At 36.6% G+C, this 19,203-nt stretch overlaps 2 protein-coding genes and 1 long non-coding RNA gene across 3 annotated transcripts; all 3 read right to left on the bottom strand.

The window, feature by feature from the left end:
- Window positions 1-520: 520 nt before the first annotated feature.
- On the bottom strand, window positions 521-1,777 carry LOC311078474. Its single transcript, XR_014605179.1, has 3 exons — window positions 1,663-1,777; window positions 1,490-1,587; window positions 521-1,413 (listed from the first exon to the last, which is right to left on the bottom strand). It is a non-coding gene; the product is annotated as an uncharacterized lncRNA (long non-coding RNA).
- A 3,992-nt stretch (window positions 1,778-5,769) lies between these two features.
- On the bottom strand, window positions 5,770-9,039 carry LOC311073131 (GTPase IMAP family member 9-like). Its single transcript, XM_084098604.1, has 3 exons — window positions 8,939-9,039; window positions 8,705-8,790; window positions 5,770-7,949 (listed from the first exon to the last, which is right to left on the bottom strand). Exons 2-3 carry the CDS (start codon window positions 8,715-8,717, stop codon window positions 7,087-7,089), a joined length of 876 nt encoding a protein of 291 aa, XP_083954730.1. The 5' UTR covers window positions 8,718-8,790; window positions 8,939-9,039; the 3' UTR covers window positions 5,770-7,086.
- Window positions 9,040-10,961: 1,922 nt separating this feature from the next.
- Window positions 10,962-18,927, bottom strand: LOC311073046 (sterile alpha motif domain-containing protein 9-like). The gene is made up of 3 exons (XM_084098461.1): window positions 18,645-18,927; window positions 14,061-14,129; window positions 10,962-13,412 (listed from the first exon to the last, which is right to left on the bottom strand). The coding sequence occupies exons 2-3, from the start codon at window positions 14,091-14,093 to the stop codon at window positions 11,967-11,969; spliced, it is 1,479 nt and encodes a 492-aa protein (XP_083954587.1). The 5' UTR covers window positions 14,094-14,129; window positions 18,645-18,927; the 3' UTR covers window positions 10,962-11,966.
- Window positions 18,928-19,203: the final 276 nt, after the last annotated feature.

Here is a 19,203-nt window from a genome sequence, read left to right on the forward strand (position 1 = left end):
CGGATTGAATGAATTATCACATTTATTTAAATTCATTATTAAAAGAGAGAGACAGAACTGAAAGAGAAGGAACAGAGAGAGAGAGAGAGAGAGAGATGCGTGCGCAAGTTACCTGTGTGCTCTTCTTTAAAGTCTAGCAGCTACAGTCCCCTCGTTGCTTAAGCATATAGCTAACTTAATGATTCTTTAATGTATTTATTACAATTATTTTTGAATGACAGGCAACAATGACAGTGACAAGGCTATCTTTATTTGAACTAATCATGTCATTTATTTATTGTTAATTCTTTGTGCTGCTTTTTGTCATTCAACGTCTTCTCCAAGTCTTCTATTTCGTCTTGTGCATGGGCCCATTTCTCAAAATTACCATATTCACCATGTGGCATATGGGATACACTTAATAGGGCTTAAGCCCAGGCAGTTTGCAGACTACGCCACGATGGGACTTTCACCCAAAGAATTAACTAATTTGTTCAACCAAGGCACTCAAGTTCGTGGATGGATAGCCAGAGACAGTGGTCCAGTACAAAAATAGAATTTATTTTCACTTCGACAATGATTGAGATTTCACAACAAACATGCACTGTACACCAAATCAAATAACACATACACTCAATATTCACTCCACTCACTATACTCTATTCGCAACACACACATACGAGGGAGGAGGGCAATAGGGCGGAATCTTACCAGTGGGAGGCTAGTGGCTCGAGCAATGAGCATCCATGAAAAACACCCCAATCACACGTGTCAAATTTCATACACACAGCAAGAGATATGACCACACTTGGTGAACACGCAGCCACAGCACACCAAGGGACCCGCCACCGCAAGGGGCACTGCTCCCACTGGCAGTTCTCAGCACCTGGACAATGAACAAACACATAGAAATTAAACAATTACAATACACAAGGTCTAATAAGCCACCCGTTCTAAGGCCCAAGGTGATACTGGGGTCAGCAATATGAACAGAGACTGTCACACAATAAATCAAAAATAAACAATTAAACATGAACAGATCACATAAAAAACCCAAACAAAAGAAATCAAAATTAGGCCAATCCTCTTGGATATCAACAGCAAGAAAAGGCCTCCATACAAGAGTTAAAAGAAATAAACACAAAACAAACCAATCAAAATGGTGTCAGTCCAAACACACTACACTCAAACACTGATTCACAACAAAGACAAGAAGAATGATCAAACAGTGTTAAACAGGCAGCGATGTAACACGCTAGCCAGCCGCCTGATAACTTGAGCTAATAACGGAGTTCAATACTCCTCCAGTGTGAAAAGGCAGTCGGGTACGACGTAAATCCGTGAACATGTAACGTGAAGAATACAAGCAAAGCAGCAGATGTTCAGCGTCGATGTAGCCAACTGGCGGCCGCACCCCCGGTTAAATAGCACTCCCTAAAATGCAAAGGATGTCCATTTACAAATATGTCCCACAATAACCATTCAACTCTTACTCAGTATAGCAACATACCTATGATTAACAGCGTTGCGTCACAGGCCCTGAGCTCTGATCACTGATAGCAGGGCGCACACTCAGCTGGTGAAAGGGCTGCTGCCACACCGGGGATTCTATAGCACGAAACATTCCCTATAAGCCCACGTTATAAAGTTAAGGAGTGGAAAGAGAAACGAAGCGAACCATACCTGCGGCGCTACGGTAGACAGATAACCAGGCAGACATCAGGTCTCTGGGCAGGTAAACAAGACAAGTCGCATACCGGTGACATCATTTGTCAAAAGAAAAGTCCCGGTTTATAAAAGGGTATAGCCCTCGCGATTGGCTCAAAGTTAACTGCCCAGAATCACTCACAGCTGCAGCAACTTAAGCGTCACTTAGGGAGGCATGATCCAAACAACTGCATCCTGCTACAACCATACAAATTAAACGATATGCAAAAATCATCCATTTAGCCTACCTAAAAAAACATTTTCATATGTGTCTCTCACTCTGCTTGCAAGTGTAAATGTGTTACTATGGTTACCAATTTTTATAGTAGCGGATTAATTTTGAACTGTAATCAAACTGACTGGAACTACCTGTGCATTAAACGGTTTTACTGCACACCTTCCAGCCAATCAGAATCGAGTATTTAAACAGCCCATGGTATAATAAGTGGTAATGTTTTCTAGCTTCATCCGCCCACCCCCTGTTACGGCTTATTTGATAACACAATACAAAATGTACATGTCAATGTTCTATGATACTGTGTATGATGTATTACCCACCTCGGTAGACATAGGTCCACACAATAAAGTTGGCCGACTCCGATAATAACAAATGCACATGAGCAGCGGTAGAAAGGGGGAGGAGGGTGCCGCAAGTGATCAACATCAACAGGGTTTGTTTCTCCTTCTCAGCAGAGAAGAGAGAGTCACAACTCTCTGGAAATTCCTTTTGGGGTCGTAAAAATTCTTATCAGTCTTAAAGGGGTCATGACTTGAGAAACCAAATTTGCCTTGATCTTTTGGTATATAAGAGGTCTTTGTACCATTAAAACGTCCTGCAAGTTTCATAGCTTAAGACGTCCTCCCAAACGAATCATGTATTTAATCAAGCTCTAAATACAGCTCGTTCTGGATCCATGGTATGAAGTGACGTCACGGTACGAAGTGATGTACCAGTCGTTTGCATATGACCGCCTCCAGCATAGACAACTATGCTTCAATCGATAATTACGCCTCATTTCACTTCACATGTGTTCAGTCGACGTGCAGCGAGTGGGTCTGTTTACAAGAAGATTGCGATGTCACGCATGTGCTGTTCCTGGTTGTGGACAAACAACATGTTTGAATAATATACGCTGCTGAAAGATCCAGACGTCAGGGGAAGATGGATGCAGTTTATTTTTTGCAGACGTCCCAGTCATGGCAGTGTTAATTTAAGCGTGTGTTCTCCACATTTCAAGGATGAGTTACAGTTGAGAACAATCGCAGTTTGATGCTGGCTTTGCCAGAAAACTTTTCTATAAGATAAGGCCGTGTGGACTATTCTGGGCTCAACAACGACGATGCAAACTGTAAGTAATTTAGGCTATTTAAAACTTAAAACTTTTTAAAAACGTTAATTGCAGTTTAATTCATTATGAATACTCACCGTGTTTTTACTTAGTTTAGCCTACTTATTGTTTTCATGACCGTCATGTTCATGCCCCGTGGGCTATTAAAAGATGTAGGCTGTCAAACTGACAAAATAGTTTCACACTTTCTATGTGGACGGGCTGATGCATTCTTAGTTGTGTTGATGGTTCATTTCCTCTGATTCCTACTCAAACATCATTGCCATCGCCTCGCAGGCATCACCCGTTACTATGGTAACGGTAAACACAGCTCCGCAAAATCTGCACGTTTTAACAAGGGGGCGTTAACAATTGATGCATAGGCACTGACATTAGCCAATCATAACATTGGGCGTTAACACTGAACTCTTAAAGGGGAAACACCCCCAAAACAGACTGTTTGAATCAGAAGATGAGAAACAGGGTGGGAAAAGGTCATAAATCACTCAATTTTAAACGTTTTTTGTCCAAAAAACTATAGTAATACTATAATTGCACCTAAGGGAACATAATAAAAGAAAAGAAAAAAAACATGTCATGACCCCTTTAATGTGTCCTGTAACAGGACACCGAATTTTGCCAGTGTGTTAGCTTCATTTGTAATGTTATTGTTTTGGGGAGACCTTTGTTGGGAGAGTGAGTTTGCTAGATTATTCATTAAATATAATAAATGATTTTTGTGTGTCTAATTGGTCCAGATGCTAGACAACAAAAGTGAAAATCAGCGAAAAAATGGCTAGAGTTGTCAAGTTCCCCTTTAAAGCGCATCTAATCATGATTAAAGTGCTCAACACGGCTCTGTGGGGGTTAATAAAGGTCTTCTGACAAGAAGCGATGTTTTCGTGTAAGAAAAAATATCCATATTTAAAACTTTATTGACTAAAATAAGTAGCTTCCGGCAGACGGCCGTACACATCGATTTACGGCAAAAGAGTAACACTTGAAATTAAAACTTCATACTTGCATCAAAAGTGAAGTTGTCAGAGGTAAAGGCATTTTGTCTTATACAGATCTGAATTCAGATGAGATATGGATGCAATAAGTGCTTTTGGTTTAAGCAGTAAGTAATATTTTTTACTTTTTAACTTGTAGTTTTTTGAAAAGTATACATTTTCTAATATTAATCTGTGAAGCATAGAATTAGGCTATAAAATACAAAAAGCTTATAGTTAGCAGTATTGTATCTGATTGATTATCTGATTGATACTTTTCTATGCACAGAAGAGATTAATCTTTTAAAGTGGCACTATGCAGTTTTGGCAATTTCTTCGCTGTTTTCTTGCTTTTTGCTCACAGGTTTCTCTATTCACCTTATTCCGCCCCGCCCACTTTTACTTCTGTCCAGTACTTCCGTTGTAAACCACCTTCCGGTTTAGCGGACCCTCATTCAATTTCGAGGAGAACTGCAGAGAAGTCTCACTGATAAAATGTCACATAAGATAAGCTAATTTGTGCCAAATGTGCTATGTACGTGTGTACCAACAGCACAGCAATGCACTGTTTCTCGGGGTAATTTTTAAACGACTTTTAGGTGTTTATATGACCCGTCTGCCTGTCTGATCGCAGCCCGGCCGATGTGTAGTGTTTAGCCTACATTAGCCACAAACATCTAATGTTGTAATGGTCTCACTACAGGACACATACACATGCTATACCTTGTTTGAAAGCTATGGTCCTCTAGAATTCAGTCGCTGGATTTATTTTACAGCCATTACTTGTGTTGGAGATCAAACCATAAGAAATTGCAGCTAGTAGTTAGCTAAGCTAACGTTACCCTCTTGTTCATCTAGTTGAGGCTCTACTTTCTTTCTACACCAGTTCGTGGCTATTTTTTTCTCATCTGTTGGCTATACACTGCAAATGTATCTGGTGATTAAGCAAACAAACTGTGGTGTAATAATGTTTCAAACTTTACATGTAGTAGTGTTTGTGCACATCTTCATAACTAAGTAATAGCTATTAGAAAGACACAGCTATTAAATAATTTGATTGTGGCATTGTTTCAAAAGCTTCAAGTGAAATGTACTTTAGTACGTTGCAGCAGTTGTTAATAACCATAGGCCAACGCATTTGGCTATAATATTATAGTCTATCTACTTATATCAAGACAGATAACAGATTGGACCAGGGCAAACAAAGCTCTAAGTAGCTAAACCAGGAAGTGAGATTACGCGGATGGCGCCACCCAGTGCTACTTCCGGAATAAGGTGAATAGAGCTCCCCCTACAGCTTCAGAATAGATATTTGAAAACACTATCGTAAAAACTCGTTGGCGACACTCCCCCTCCAATGCACAGAAGAGATTAATCTTTTAAGTGATAGTGAAGCTAAGTCAGTGATAGTCAGTAATCAAAAGGTCCCAGATGAGGTGCCACATGCTCCTTTCATCAGGTCTTCAGTTTGAGCTACCCTGGACACAGATTTGTGGAAACACTAGACTACTAAAATGTATCATGCCAAATACAAAATAAAACAATTAGAAGCCAATTCAGAAATAATAAATACATCACATCAATTGCTCGAAGAATGAATCTAAGAGTAAGAAATGCATACCTGACAGCAGGACACACAGTGGTGTGTGAGTGTTTATAAGACACAGACAAAGCACTGCATGGGGGTTTTCTGTCTGCCAGTTTCCCTTAAATGCTCAGACCAGAACAAAAGAGTTATATTTGTATTTTTATTTTTTATATATATATTTTGGACCTACTTTCGTGCCCCAAAGGGTCACAGCTGGTTCTGGGGTAGAGAAGCAATGATCATCAGATATCTTGAAGAGACACCACCCACAACAGGAGAACAGAATTCTCATAAGTTTTCAATCTTTTTCATAATACAAGTGACTGCTGCATGTGAAATTAAGACCATTTTATCAATTACACTGAGACATTTAAAATGATACCAAACATGAAAGAAAAAAAGCAATAGATTCATAAGATACATCATAGGTATTATGTAGACATTGTTTGGTGAACTTTCAGTGATTTTAGTCAGTGTGGAAGGAGGGGAGTATGGAGAGGGGGGCTCGTAGATGAGTGGGAAGATAAGTTTTGGCAAGAGGTGTTCATACTCTTTCTTGCAAATCTTCTATCCAGATTAGTGAGTTTTATTCAATCCAGTCTTAAAGTTCACAAGGTCCATTTGTCACGTTACTGTGTAGATTTGTTTCTTTCTAAAAGGCTCTCTAAAAGCAAAGCACTTTCCTATAGTGAAATATATATATACTAAAATGTATTTGAAATACATTTATTTTATGCTAAGTATATACAAATACGTTTACATATTTATGTACTTAATATAAATACCCTGCGATTGTACTGTTGGTATACTAAATTGGTATACTTAAAAACTGCTAAATTGGAATAACTAACTTAATGCACTTTAGTTATCCGGAAATAGTGCTGAGGTCTAACTAAAGATATACTGAAGTATATTTCATTGTGCTAAAGTGGAACTTTTGCAAGTATGCTTTAAAAATCTTGCATTTGCTTTAAAAATGTTGCATTTAAAGACACTAAAGATACTATACAGAATATCCTTAGTGATTTTAAACACATTTTAAGGCTATAATGTTAAGAAATGTGCATTGTGCAATAAATTGTGCATTGTGCAATAAAGTTTAATTATAATATTTATATCAGTAAGTCTCAAGCGATATGTCAGTAAATATGTTAATAGTAGTATACTTAATATGAAATAAATGTATTTTAAATGTATTTTGGTATAGGTTTTTTTCACTAGGGTTACCTTACCACTATGATTATTCTTTGTTCTGGTGAACAACAGCATTAATAATTGACAGTGAGTTCATGAAAATGTCATAAATTAAAAAAAAAAACTGAATGTAAAAACTCTGTCATTTTTACTTTAAAACTGATTTGAAATGTCTGTGGAAGTAATGATCGCTACCACAGAACTGACAGCTAAACAAAATTGCTTCAAAACATAAGTTCTTCTGAAGTTCTGAGATACAGTATATGTTAGTGAGGGATAATGAAACAAAACGAAATGTTTATTTTGAAAACCAAAATGTGATGATGTCCTGAAGCAATTTAAATGGATGCCAACGGATGAAATAATTGTTGTTCTCAGCTTGAACCCTTGCCTCTTTCTCCTGGAACTCAGCTAATTGCTTTTTCAATTTCTCTAGTTCCTTTTCTTGTTCTTTGTTTTTAATGTTTAGACGCGTTTTCTCCTCTAGAGCCTCCATCGCTCTCTTTCGTTGTTCTTGATTCTCTTTCAGGATTCGTTGTTTCTCCTCCTCAATTGCTCTCTCTGCCTCTTGAAACATTTCATTAGTGTAGTATTCACTGCAGTTATCACTAACCATTTTATCAATATTGTCCAGCAGCTGCATAACCTGTGGTGAATCATGCTTCTTATTGTCAATCACGAAATAACGTCCCATACAGTTCCTGACAAATGCTTGTAATGCGGAATTACCGCAGATAAATGTCTTAATGTCCTGCTCTAGTTGATCTCCATGAGTAAACACTGCCATAGTATAATCTCTTGCCTCTTCACTAAATATTCTCTCAATCAATTGTATTGTTTTTGCATTTTCTTCTGTGAATCTGTCATTTAGTTTAACAACAACTAGAAAGGCATGTGGACCTGGAGCAGAAAAAGATATACACATCTTAATCTCTTTCTCTACCTCTTCTTCGCTCATACTTGTGTCAAAAAGACCAGGTGTGTCAATAATTGAAATTTGTCTTCCATTAATTTTCCCAAATTCCTTTTTACATCCTTTAGTAACAGATGAAGATGAACCACTTGATTCAAAGACTTTTTTTCCCAAGATGGTGTTTCCTGCTGCACTTTTCCCATTCCCTGTCTTTCCAAGCAGGACAATCCGGAGCTCACCTTTTTGTTCTGTTAAAAAACATGAATCATCACATCCAAGACTTATTTTACTGTTTCTGTTTTATATTATTATCTATCATGTCATAATCGATAAAACAAATAATAGTAAATAATAATAATAATAATAATAATAATAATTAGGAAATAAATAATATGATGATAATTTTCAAAACAATTTCAGTTAACAAGGCTAAGTTACAAATCACAAACACATCTACAGTTGTAAAAGGACCACTAATCTAAGATATTGACAATTTAACCAGTCTCTGTTTCTTCCAGATCACCATTGAAAGAATTGTTGGTCTCAAGTGTCCTCAGCTGCAAATAAGAGTATAAATATATATATATAAATATATATATATAAATATATATATATATATATATATATATATATATATATATATATATATATATATATTAGGGTGGGGAAAAGTGCTAATGGCCAATCAAATCAAACAAGGCAGGGCTTACTGTTCACAAAAGACGAGTGCAAATTTCAACGCAGAAATTTGCACTCGTCTTTTGCATATCAGGAAGAACCAAGTATCAGATAAAGGACCATCTTCATTCTAAACAACATATTTAGAATATTCCATCAGTGCCTAAGTGATTTTCATACTGCCATGCTAGCGGAAATATTGTCAGTGATTTTTTGTAAGAGGCGCGTAACAAAAATGCTACTTTTGTTTTACCATTTCAAGCTATTCTGAAGCTACAGAGCAAGAGTCAAAACAACAAGCAATGATAGTGATATTCATAATTACCCGTAAACCACATGCAACCACATCACAGAGATAGAAAAACCAGGTCTTGGATGCATTAAGTTGTTCTTTAGGCTGGCTGTGTTTTGCTGTGGTTTGAGATATTACAACAAGCTATCAATGTTATGCATTAGCACTAGGCTTATTTGAATAGTTTATTTCTAGAAGTGTATAATTTAATTAACATGTAATGCTAAAATTTATATTAAATATGAAATTCTGTAAGTTGAATCCTACCTTTCATTGCAGATTTTCTGGTCTGAATTTCTCTGTATAGCTTTAAGTTTCAACTTTCCGTCTTTCTGAACTGTTCTTTATACCTAGTATCTGTGAAGGGGGGGAGCCTCAATGTGGACAGTCTTGTTTTTCTGTCACCTGATGCCTCAAACATTCAGTCATGTAGGTTGGTGCATTACTGTGAAATAGCAGAATTTGTTATGAATTTGTGATAGCTTTGATTTATCCAAAGTTATTTATGTTCCTATGAATTAGAAATACTTGACATAATAATGTATAAGCAAATTAATCATTTAGAGGATAATAATGTAATGTGCCACTAGTAGGCCTACAGTATGTGAACAAGATCGAACATATTCTACAAAGGAATTTCAAAAATAACAAAACGTCTTGCTTGTCTTATTCATGTAGGCAAATTGTAATGTAAGAATGGAGAAACTAGTAAATGCCAAGCCATCTGTTTGAGGAACGACTACTGCCGAGAAAACAAAGGACGTCACTGTAAATTAATATTTGAACTGTCTCGTGCGACATTAACATCCCCATCCGAGATGGAAGTCTCACCTCAGTGTTGCCTTAATCTACATCTCTTTCTCTTGACCCCCTCTTCCCCATCTCTTCTCTCCACTTGCTGAGATCATCTGAAATTCACCCAAAAATCTATATAATTTAATGGGGACAATGATCATACAACTTCTAAAACATACATACATATTACTACAACAAACTTCTAAAATACCTGTACAGATAGTATACAAAAAAATAAAGATGCAATTGGAGAATTGAGATGTCCTTCAAATGACTTTGATTTGTTTCTGGGTCATAGGCTAGTGGACAGAGGAGAGAGTAATCAAAAGCATCCATTTGAGTATTGAGAAACACCCTGTGACTCCTAACGTGAAACTTAACTGGATAAACTGGCTTTCTGTTTTGTTTTTATTTTAAAGGTGCTCTAAGTGATGTTGGGTGATGTCACTTGTTGACGTTCAAAGTATTGTCAAACAAAATGGAGGCTAGCTAGACCCTCCCTCCTCCTCATCTGCACGCTAACTCCCCAAACCCCACCCCCAAATCCTTCTTGTCGGTTATTGGCTGGAACAGTTTGGGTAAGCCCAGTCTGTTACCACGTTTTTTTACAGTGTGTTCAGGGGACAGGTAGCTAGTGGATAGTGAGGAGATGTTTGCTGTAAGTGACAAAAAAAATGTTTGGCCTAAAAAACACGTGACATCGCTTAGAGCACCTTTAAAGCTTGCTAGGCTTTCATTGAAAGGTTTACCAGGTGTAGACTACCATCTACAGGAGATAAAGCGCCACTGCATAATACTGTTTCTTTATCAGTCTAGCAGATTCCTCCTGTTTAAATGTTTTCAGTCCTGGAAGTAGACTAAGCTACACCACGCTAAATTCAGAATGAAATTTTAGCGGTTGAAGCATACAGTAAAACTGAATTTACAGGAACATTGTTTATGTTTTACACAGATAAACATTGTGTGTGAATGTTTCTCAGTGTAAAACATTGTGCACTATGTGCATGTAAAACAGATCATGATTTGTACAGTTGTCAATTATGGTCTGTGAAGATTAAGAAACCTTTACGCAAACTACTGATATTCATTTTTATTACTCACATTTCAGTTTTATTTTATTTTTTTAAACTTCAGATGACAATGATTAATTTCAAGAGGGAGTAAGAGATATTATCAAAAATAAATTACAAAGTTAAAATATATAATATGTTTTAATACAAATCCACTTTCACTATTTATCCATTATATCATACCGTCTAAAATGTAGAAATAAACAATCAAAAACAATGCTTGTCCCCACGACGCTGTTTGTATGTCAACTGGCCTATATACTCATACTCAACCCAGTTTGGTCAACCACCTTCACCAGAAAGACCATGATGGTAATCCAGGTTCACCAGCTCCATTTTTGCTTGAGAACAGCATGTCTAAGCTGGTCCACCAGCATAAATCAGCTGTCACTCTCGTTGCAGCAAAAAGACGATGAAGAGGAAGATCAGGTTTAAAGTCTTTAATAACATACACTCAGAAGGTAAATCCAAATAATACAGGCATATAAACTCAGCCGAAGCATTAATGTGAAAGTACAAATTAACACTAAAAAGACTGCAACTTAAATACAAAGCAAATGAGGGAAATAATGATAAACACCTGTGATGATTAATGAATCTTCACAGTAACTAATAAGTGGTAGGAAACTACCAAAGGACGACAGGAACTAATGAAAGCAAACTAGGAGTTCCTGAAAATGAAACTAAGAACAAGATAACTAAAAGTCAGTGACACAAGCCTGGACCAGCATGGAACTCATGCTGGAGTGTGTTGGATTTTTCAAGACAGGAATAAAAGAAAAGTCAAGTACCAAACAATAAAGGGGAGTGGCACCAAATCAAAGAACATAAAAAAACAAACTCTAGCTAAGAAAGGCTAGCCTGGTAATACCAAAGCCAATCACATAACGTTTGGTTATGACGTGTGTTACGCATCGGACTTCCACTGTAAACACATGTATGATGCGAAAACAAAACCATCGAGCGAAATACCAGAGTGAACATGGCTGTGAACGACTTTTGCAGATTATGTGAAGTAAATCTATGCATCTACGGTACAATCAGGGCCTCGGCGCTTAGCGTCTACGTCACGGCTCTCAGCCCGCCCTCTGTTCGTTGATTGGCCGGCTGTTTTGAGGCTGGAGGAAAACTGGGAGATAGGTCGCTATCTCAGACTGAGTACAGAAGCGAACTGAAATTGAGCGGAAGTACGAAGTCTGACGTAGTCAGGCTAAAGAAAGACCTCTAAACTGACAAATAAAGTCCCTTGCTAACCTATCCTATTTGAACACAAAATGTACACCATGGGCTCTATTTTAACGGTCTTAGCGCATGATCATGGCGTGTCCAAATCCACTTTTGCTAGTTTAACGACGGAAAAATGGTCAGCGCCTGACGCATGGTCTAAAACGGAGAGAGGAAACGGATCTGCTCATGCACGAGCAGACCATCTACGGGTCTGTGTTTCTATAATGTACATGCCCTTCTCTTTCTCCCCGATGTCCGCCAGGTTCACCCACAGATGCCTCTCCATGGCCACTTTCGCCATCATGAAGTGTGCCATTTGGGACAGGGCCATGGTCTTCAGCTAACTGTCTAAATAAAACCCATAATCCCAATTCACGTATTAATTTCTTATTGTTTTGCTTAAAAATTTTAGGATTCTTTTCTGGTAAATAATTAATGGTGTTTGCACCAGAACGAATAAAAAGGCATTTTGATTTCCTTTTCTTCTTGTCTAATGTAGTGTAAAAAAGTTTATTCTCAGTTAATTTATACTTCGGGACAACATCAATCTCAATAACCCACTTGTCCTTGTTATCTGGACATTTAACCTTAACGAACTTGGGGGGCCTAATGCATGCCATTGCAATATTAATATTTTCTTTGAAGTGCTCCTTCAGACCCTCATAAAATGCATTGATGTATTTGTTCGGATATGGCACTTCTAGTCCAATAATTTGTCCATGTTTGTACAGAGGCTCATCTCCAACACCAAAATGGATAGTTCCATTTGTTCGAAAATTCATACATCCTGCAGAAAACCAACATGTATCATTTCTGAATTTTTCGAATACATCCTTTTCCAAAGCATTCTTTGTGTTTACCATGAGCTTGTACTCATGCAGAGGGTCAATAAGATTGCTTGGACCAGTCTCAGGTGGAAGTATATAATTTTGTACGTATTCAAATGTTGTGCTGCTTTCATCAAAGGGCCGAGGCTTACAAAATACAGAGCTTTTTGACATGTCCACTGAGTGCTTTATGAAGTTACTCAGGTGTTCTTTGGTCTCATTCCCCACATTATTTGTTTGTTTTGTGCAGTGTGTCAAAGGTAAAACCAGGGATTGTGCACAATTTGCCCCATCTCCTTTTGTGTACATGCCATCATCCCGTTCCTCCAATAGTAGATCCTTCTTTTCTTGAAAAGGTGATGCATCATAGAAGGACTCCCTTCCATTGTTTTCTGACCATCTCCGCACACTTGATTTACCACCCATATTTTCTTCAATGCTGAAGTGTGCTGTCTCCATTTCAACAGATCCAATGGTAGGACTTTCAGCTTGTTGCAGAGTTGCAGATGTCCTTACTGATCCATCTGTGTCCTTGGGTATGGCACTGTGCTCAAAATTTTCTGAGGATGTTTTGAACAGGGCCACGGTTTTAACGATTTGAACTGCAGGTCCATGCGTTAAACCAAGATCTAGGAAGTCTTGTTTATCAAATAAAATGAGAGCAGCTCCTGAAACATCTTCATTGTAAAGCATATCAGCATACTTCTGAGGGACTTTCAACTTCATGAGCCATTGATGGACATCCTCTTTTGTCCAGTCATCCATTTTATTCAGCTTTTTCCATGTTTCTGAGGTTCTGTTTTGAGGGGAACATTCTGCATGCTGAAAAGATAATAACAATTAGGCCTATGTAAAACTGATTTTGAGAAATCTAGACACAAGTTTCTGGGCTGGCAAGTTTCAATTAAATAGAAGCCTATAGAGGAATGAGACAGCTCTCAGATTTAATCAAAAATATCTTAATTTGTGTTCCGAAGATGAACGAAGGTCTTACGGGGTTGGAACAACATGGGGGTGAGTAATTACTGACAGAATTTTCATTTTTGGGTGAACTACCACTTTAAAGTGTCCTGACTGCAGTGGCGATGACTGGTGTGCATGATTAGAACTCAGGTGAGTGAGATCGCTGCTTGTGTTTGGACGGAGAACCTGGAGGGACAATTTCACTACCAATCTTTTTTAATGGACCCTACAACTGCATACAGGAAAGTGTCCAAACCGATGGGATTTGCCACATAAATGCATTTACATGCAGTCGTATCAGATGAGCTGCTCCTCTTCACCATTGTCTTCTGACATTTCCTAACTTAATAATATTATAGTATTTATGAAAATAGTGAGCACTAAACCGCTGGATTTCAATTGGGGGATTATTATTATTATTATTATTATTATTATTGCATTAGGGCAAAGCTTATCTAACAATGTATTTTTAACAAAACAAAGAATTAAAAAAAAAAATAACGATACCTTTTCTGAATCTGATGGTTCTCTTTGCTCCATCACTGTTATTCAATTATTCTTTTCCACCCAGGTCAGCTGAAAAAAGCACAAACAATAATGCAGATATGGGTTATTCCAGCATTATGGACATGGCATTTGCAGTCAAATTAAGCATAACTTCACAGAAATGTGCTTCTGGTAAATGACACAGTTCTAGAATTTTAATTTATTTTAAAGTCCAGACAGCAGGAAAAAGCCATTGTAGACTTAGCCTATTGATTTTTTGGTAACACTTTAGAATAATGGTCTGTAGTTAACAAGTAACTATGCAGGAAGTAATAGGTAGTACTGCATTAACACCGAACTTAATACTATTAACTAATATGGAAGCAATATTAACTAAGCAGTAAGTATTATCTAAATTAGTACAAAGGTAGTTCCTTGGTAGGTATTTGATTATTACTAAAGAAATGTATCCTCACTGAGAACTACTTGTGAACTAAGAAAGAATAACCAATTAATTACTAATCACAAAAGTAACATGTCTAAAAAGTGAACAATTGTGGGTTTTTTTTTTTTTAACTCTTAACATGGTCATAACATATCAGAAGCTTGTGCCTCAAATGGGTTCTTAGTGGAAACCAGTTTATGAATATTATATTTCCCCAAATACATTAGCTACAGGTTGAGATTGTGACTACTACTCTTGCCAAAGGATGGACGCATGTTCTCTGTTTATTTCAAACTTAAACATAGAATAATACTAATAATGATCATTTGTTTAAAATTTTAAACAATTAGGAAGTGATGCTGACACTCATGATTGGATTAGTTCACTATTATGAGCTCTTGAGTGTCAGTTCAATATGTCTCAGACTCCAAAGACCTACCTTTATGTTACAGTAGCCGCCAGAGGAGGACTTCTCTTTAGGATATGAATATAAACATTGATGTTCTCTTGTCAAAAACAATTTGCATCCTTAATGAAGAAATTGGCTGCATTTATGTTGCGGTAATCGCAAAACCACATCTTCCAGATTACAATGTTTGTTAGAATATTACTAGTGCCTGTACAGTATGTGTTAAATATAAAATTAAATAACTTGTATTACTTGTGAAAAACATGCTAACTCCTCACTAATTACTCAAGCGTTACCTTGTTATCCCGCAGGAACTACTAGTGATGTGGCCCATTATTTTAAAGTGAAAAACATGCTAACTCCTCACTAATTACTCAAGCGTTACCTTGTTATCCCGCAGGAACTACTAGTGATGTGGCCCATTATTTTAAAGTGAAAAACATGCTAACTCCTCACTAATTACTCAAGCGTTACCTTAGTATCCCGCAGGAACTACTAGTGATGTGGCCCATTATTTTAAAGTGAAAAACATGCCAACTCCTCACTAATTACTCAAAATTAATGTTTTGACTCTATTGCATTCAATTGTCTTATCAATTAAATTTTCAGTCACATTTATTAATACAGTTTAACGTTACTCATAAATAATAACATTTCGCTCTGTTCATGCCTTCTCCTGCAAATTCGTTTCGGATGATTAGCCTATATGGTGTTAAACAAGAATACACTTTAAAACCTTAAAAATAACTTCTTTAATCGTTTAACCATTTTGTGTTTTATTTACTGTGAGACACAAAAGGTATTTTCTCCTATAGACCCATAATACACTAAAACACAACATAAATTCACAAAATATATCAATTTTATTAGCTTGATGCTTCTCCCGAAACGTTACGACATGTTTTACGGCAGTGATATCAGACGCTTATTGGCTCTCGCATGCTTCGTCACAGATTACGACATGCCGTGTTTAAATTGGTGTACTATATTTGAATTGGAGAAGCGCGCGCGCCTTCACAGAGCGAACAGCAACCGAAACCGGATTAACATTTTCATGGATTAATAATTTATATTCTGCTCTGTAACGTTACCTCATACAATTCTGCCAGAGAGGACTGTGACACATCGTCATGTGAACAACTTTTGGTACCGGTTTTGATATTTTCTCAATAAATAAATGATTGTGATTATACCTGTCTGTTGTTTTTCTTTATAATTCTAGCCTACGTAACTTAGTTTACAGAAATTGTTAGGGGTAACGTTAGGGGTAGGATTAGTTTTACTATGTTTTAATGCTATATTGTTAATAAAACTGCCATTTCCCTACACATATCTGTCCATTAAGTTTTATCCTTTTAATTTTGTCAATAAAATGGGTATGTTTAGGTGTGGGAGTAGGGTTAAGAGATCTTACATTTATAATCTATAAAATGGTAAAAGGGAAATTATACAGATATCGTTATGATATGAAATATTAGTAAATAGTTTACATTTTTTAGCTGTAAAATCGTAATAATGTTACGTTTAAACGTTGCAGATACGTCCATATTAACGTTATACGTTTCAGCATCGAAACGTACAAAAAAGTATGTTTTCTATCTTTGAGAAAATTACGTATTAATACCTACGCATTACAATGAGACCAGGCTGCACTAGTAGTTAACAAGGGATACCAAGGTAACGCTTGAGTAATTAGTGAGGAGTTAGCATGTTTTTCACTTTAAAATAATGGGCCACATCACTAGTAGTTCCTGCGGGATAACAAGGTAACGCTTGAGTAATTAGTGAGGAGTTAGCATGTTTTTCACTTTAAAATAATGGGCCACATCACTAGTAGTTCCTGCGGGATACCAAGGTAACGCTTGAGTAATTAGTGAGGAGTTAGCATGTTTTTCACTTTAAAATAATGGGCCACATCACTAGTAGTTCCTGCGGGATAACAAGGTAACGCTTGAGTAATTAGTGAGGAGTTAGCATGTTTTTCACTTTAAAATAATGGGCCACATCACTAGTAGTTCCTGCGGGATAACAAGGTAACGCTTGAGTAATTAGTGAGGAGTTAGCATGTTTTTCACTTTAAAATAATGGGCCACATCACTAGTAGTTCCTGCGGGATAACAAGGTAACGCTTGAGTAATTAGTGAGGAGTTAGCATGTTTTTCACTTTAAAATAATGGGCCACATCACTAGTAGTTCCTGCGGGATACCAAGGTAACGCTTGAGTAATTAGTGAGGAGTTAGCATGTTTTTCACAAGTAATACAAGTTATTTAATTTTATATTTAACACATACTGTACAGGCACTAGTAATATTCTAACAAACATTGTAATCTGGAAGATGTGGTTTTGCGATTATTGCAACATAAATGCAGCCAATTTCTTCATTAAGGATGCAAATTGTTTTTGACAAGAGAACATCAATGTTTATATTCATATCCTAAAGAGAAGTCCTCCTCAGGCGGCTACTGTAACATAAAGGTAGGTCTTTGGAGTCTGAGACATATTGAACTGACACTCAAGAGCTCATAATAGTGAACTAATCCAATCATGAGTGTCAGCATCACTTCCTAATTATTTAAAATTTTAAACAAATTATCATTATTAGTATTATTCTATGTTTAAGTTTGAAATAAACAGAGAACATGCGTCCATCCTTTGGCAAGAGTAGTAGTCACAATCTCAACCTGTAGCTAATGTATTTGGGGGAATATAATATTCATAAACTGGTTTCCACTAAGAACCCATTTGAGGCACAAGCTTCTGAAATGTTATGACCATGTTAAGAGTAAAAAAAAAAAAAAACCCACAATTGTTCACTTTTTAGACATGTTACTTTTGTGATTAGTAATTAATTGGTTATTCTTTCTTAGTTCACAAGTAGTTCTCAGTGAGGATACATTTCTTTAGTAATAATCAAATACCTACCAAGGAACTACCTTTGTACTAAATTAGATATTACTTACTGCTTAGTTAATATTGCTTCCATATTAGTTAATAGTATTAAGTTCGGTGTTAATGCAGTACTACCTATTACTTCCTGCATAGCTACTTGTTAACTACGGACCATTATTCTAAAGTGTTACCGATTTTTTTTTTATTTTTTTTTTTATCGATAAACACATTGAGGACTTAAATGTACATATGTGAAAGCAGCAGAACGACAATGGGAACTGACAGGATTTCATATGTATTGCATCATGTAAAGCTCATCAAGTTCAACATATTCCTTGTTCAGTGTCTGATCAGAGAGTCCGCCATTATAAGGTTGCCTCAATCGCAAAATCATTCCAGTGCACTGAAACGTTCGCTCCCTAAAAAGTCCCACAATGCACCATGAAAACCAGGGAGCATTGATACTCGACCCTTAACTGAAATTCTGACTGAGACACATAATCGCACGAGCCAACTTAATAGGCTACACATTTCTAAAAAAAATAAAAAAATAAAATAAATTAAAATTAAAATTAATTGTTTATGTTACAAAATATTTATCATGAAATACTTTAAATAGCTTTACAAATCGTTCTTTTGTTGAACTCTGTTGTTATACTGATCCACGACCTAGGGAGCTGATGGGCTGATTGACACCCACCTTTTGATTCTGTCAGACTGTCTATCAAGCTCTGGTTAACACATCCTAATAATCAAGAAACAGTAGCACTTTAAATTCTGGGTACAACTGGAGAATAAGTAAATGTTAGCTACAATTACAAGACGATTATAGAATTTATAAGCTTAAAAGTTAGACTTACTAGTTTGCACTCTGTTATTCAAACAAATGTTCTTTGAAATATCCTTATCGTTAGGACAGGTTCTCTTCTAGGCGATCGTCATCTGGGGACTTGCTTGTACGCACGCGAATAATTTTAACTGACTTCCCAAAAAGTCTTAGATGGCTACAGTTGCATGCATGATCCACGGAGCAGAGAATAAAAACGTGTGTCCCGTTATTTATAAACACTATTGGACCTCAGTGATTTCGTGTTGTCTGTTCCAGAGTATCTAAACACAGTTTAAGGAAGTTAAGTTAGCCACGCGCGAGAAACCACGCCCAAAGGATGGATGATCATTTTTGTAAGAGCATTTATCATAGGCAGATATGTCTGTAGTATAATGTATTTCAAATGCCAATATCTCAGTTTAGTTAAAATAAGCTAAAGCAAACATGGATTGCCTTTCTTTTTAAATAAGTCTTTCAGTATTTTATTTTTGTTCAAGTTTATTTTTTTTATGGTTAATTTGAGATAAAACAAACTCAAATATATGTTTTTTTAAAAGTGATTTTAATCTGCTGATTTTATTATCTGAGAT

Source organism: Abramis brama (genome assembly GCF_963993115.1).
Source record: "Abramis brama genome assembly, chromosome: 2".
Taxonomy (NCBI): domain Eukaryota; kingdom Metazoa; phylum Chordata; class Actinopteri; order Cypriniformes; family Leuciscidae; genus Abramis; species Abramis brama.

Coding starts and splice junctions, on each gene's coding strand:
- LOC311073046 (XM_084098461.1), bottom strand. CDS start 14,093: ATGGAGCAAAGAGAACCATCAGATTCAGAAAAG. Junction 13,413..14,060: donor AACCATCAGATTCAGAAAAG/GTATCGTTATTT, acceptor TTATCTTTTCAG/CATGCAGAATGTTCCCCTCA.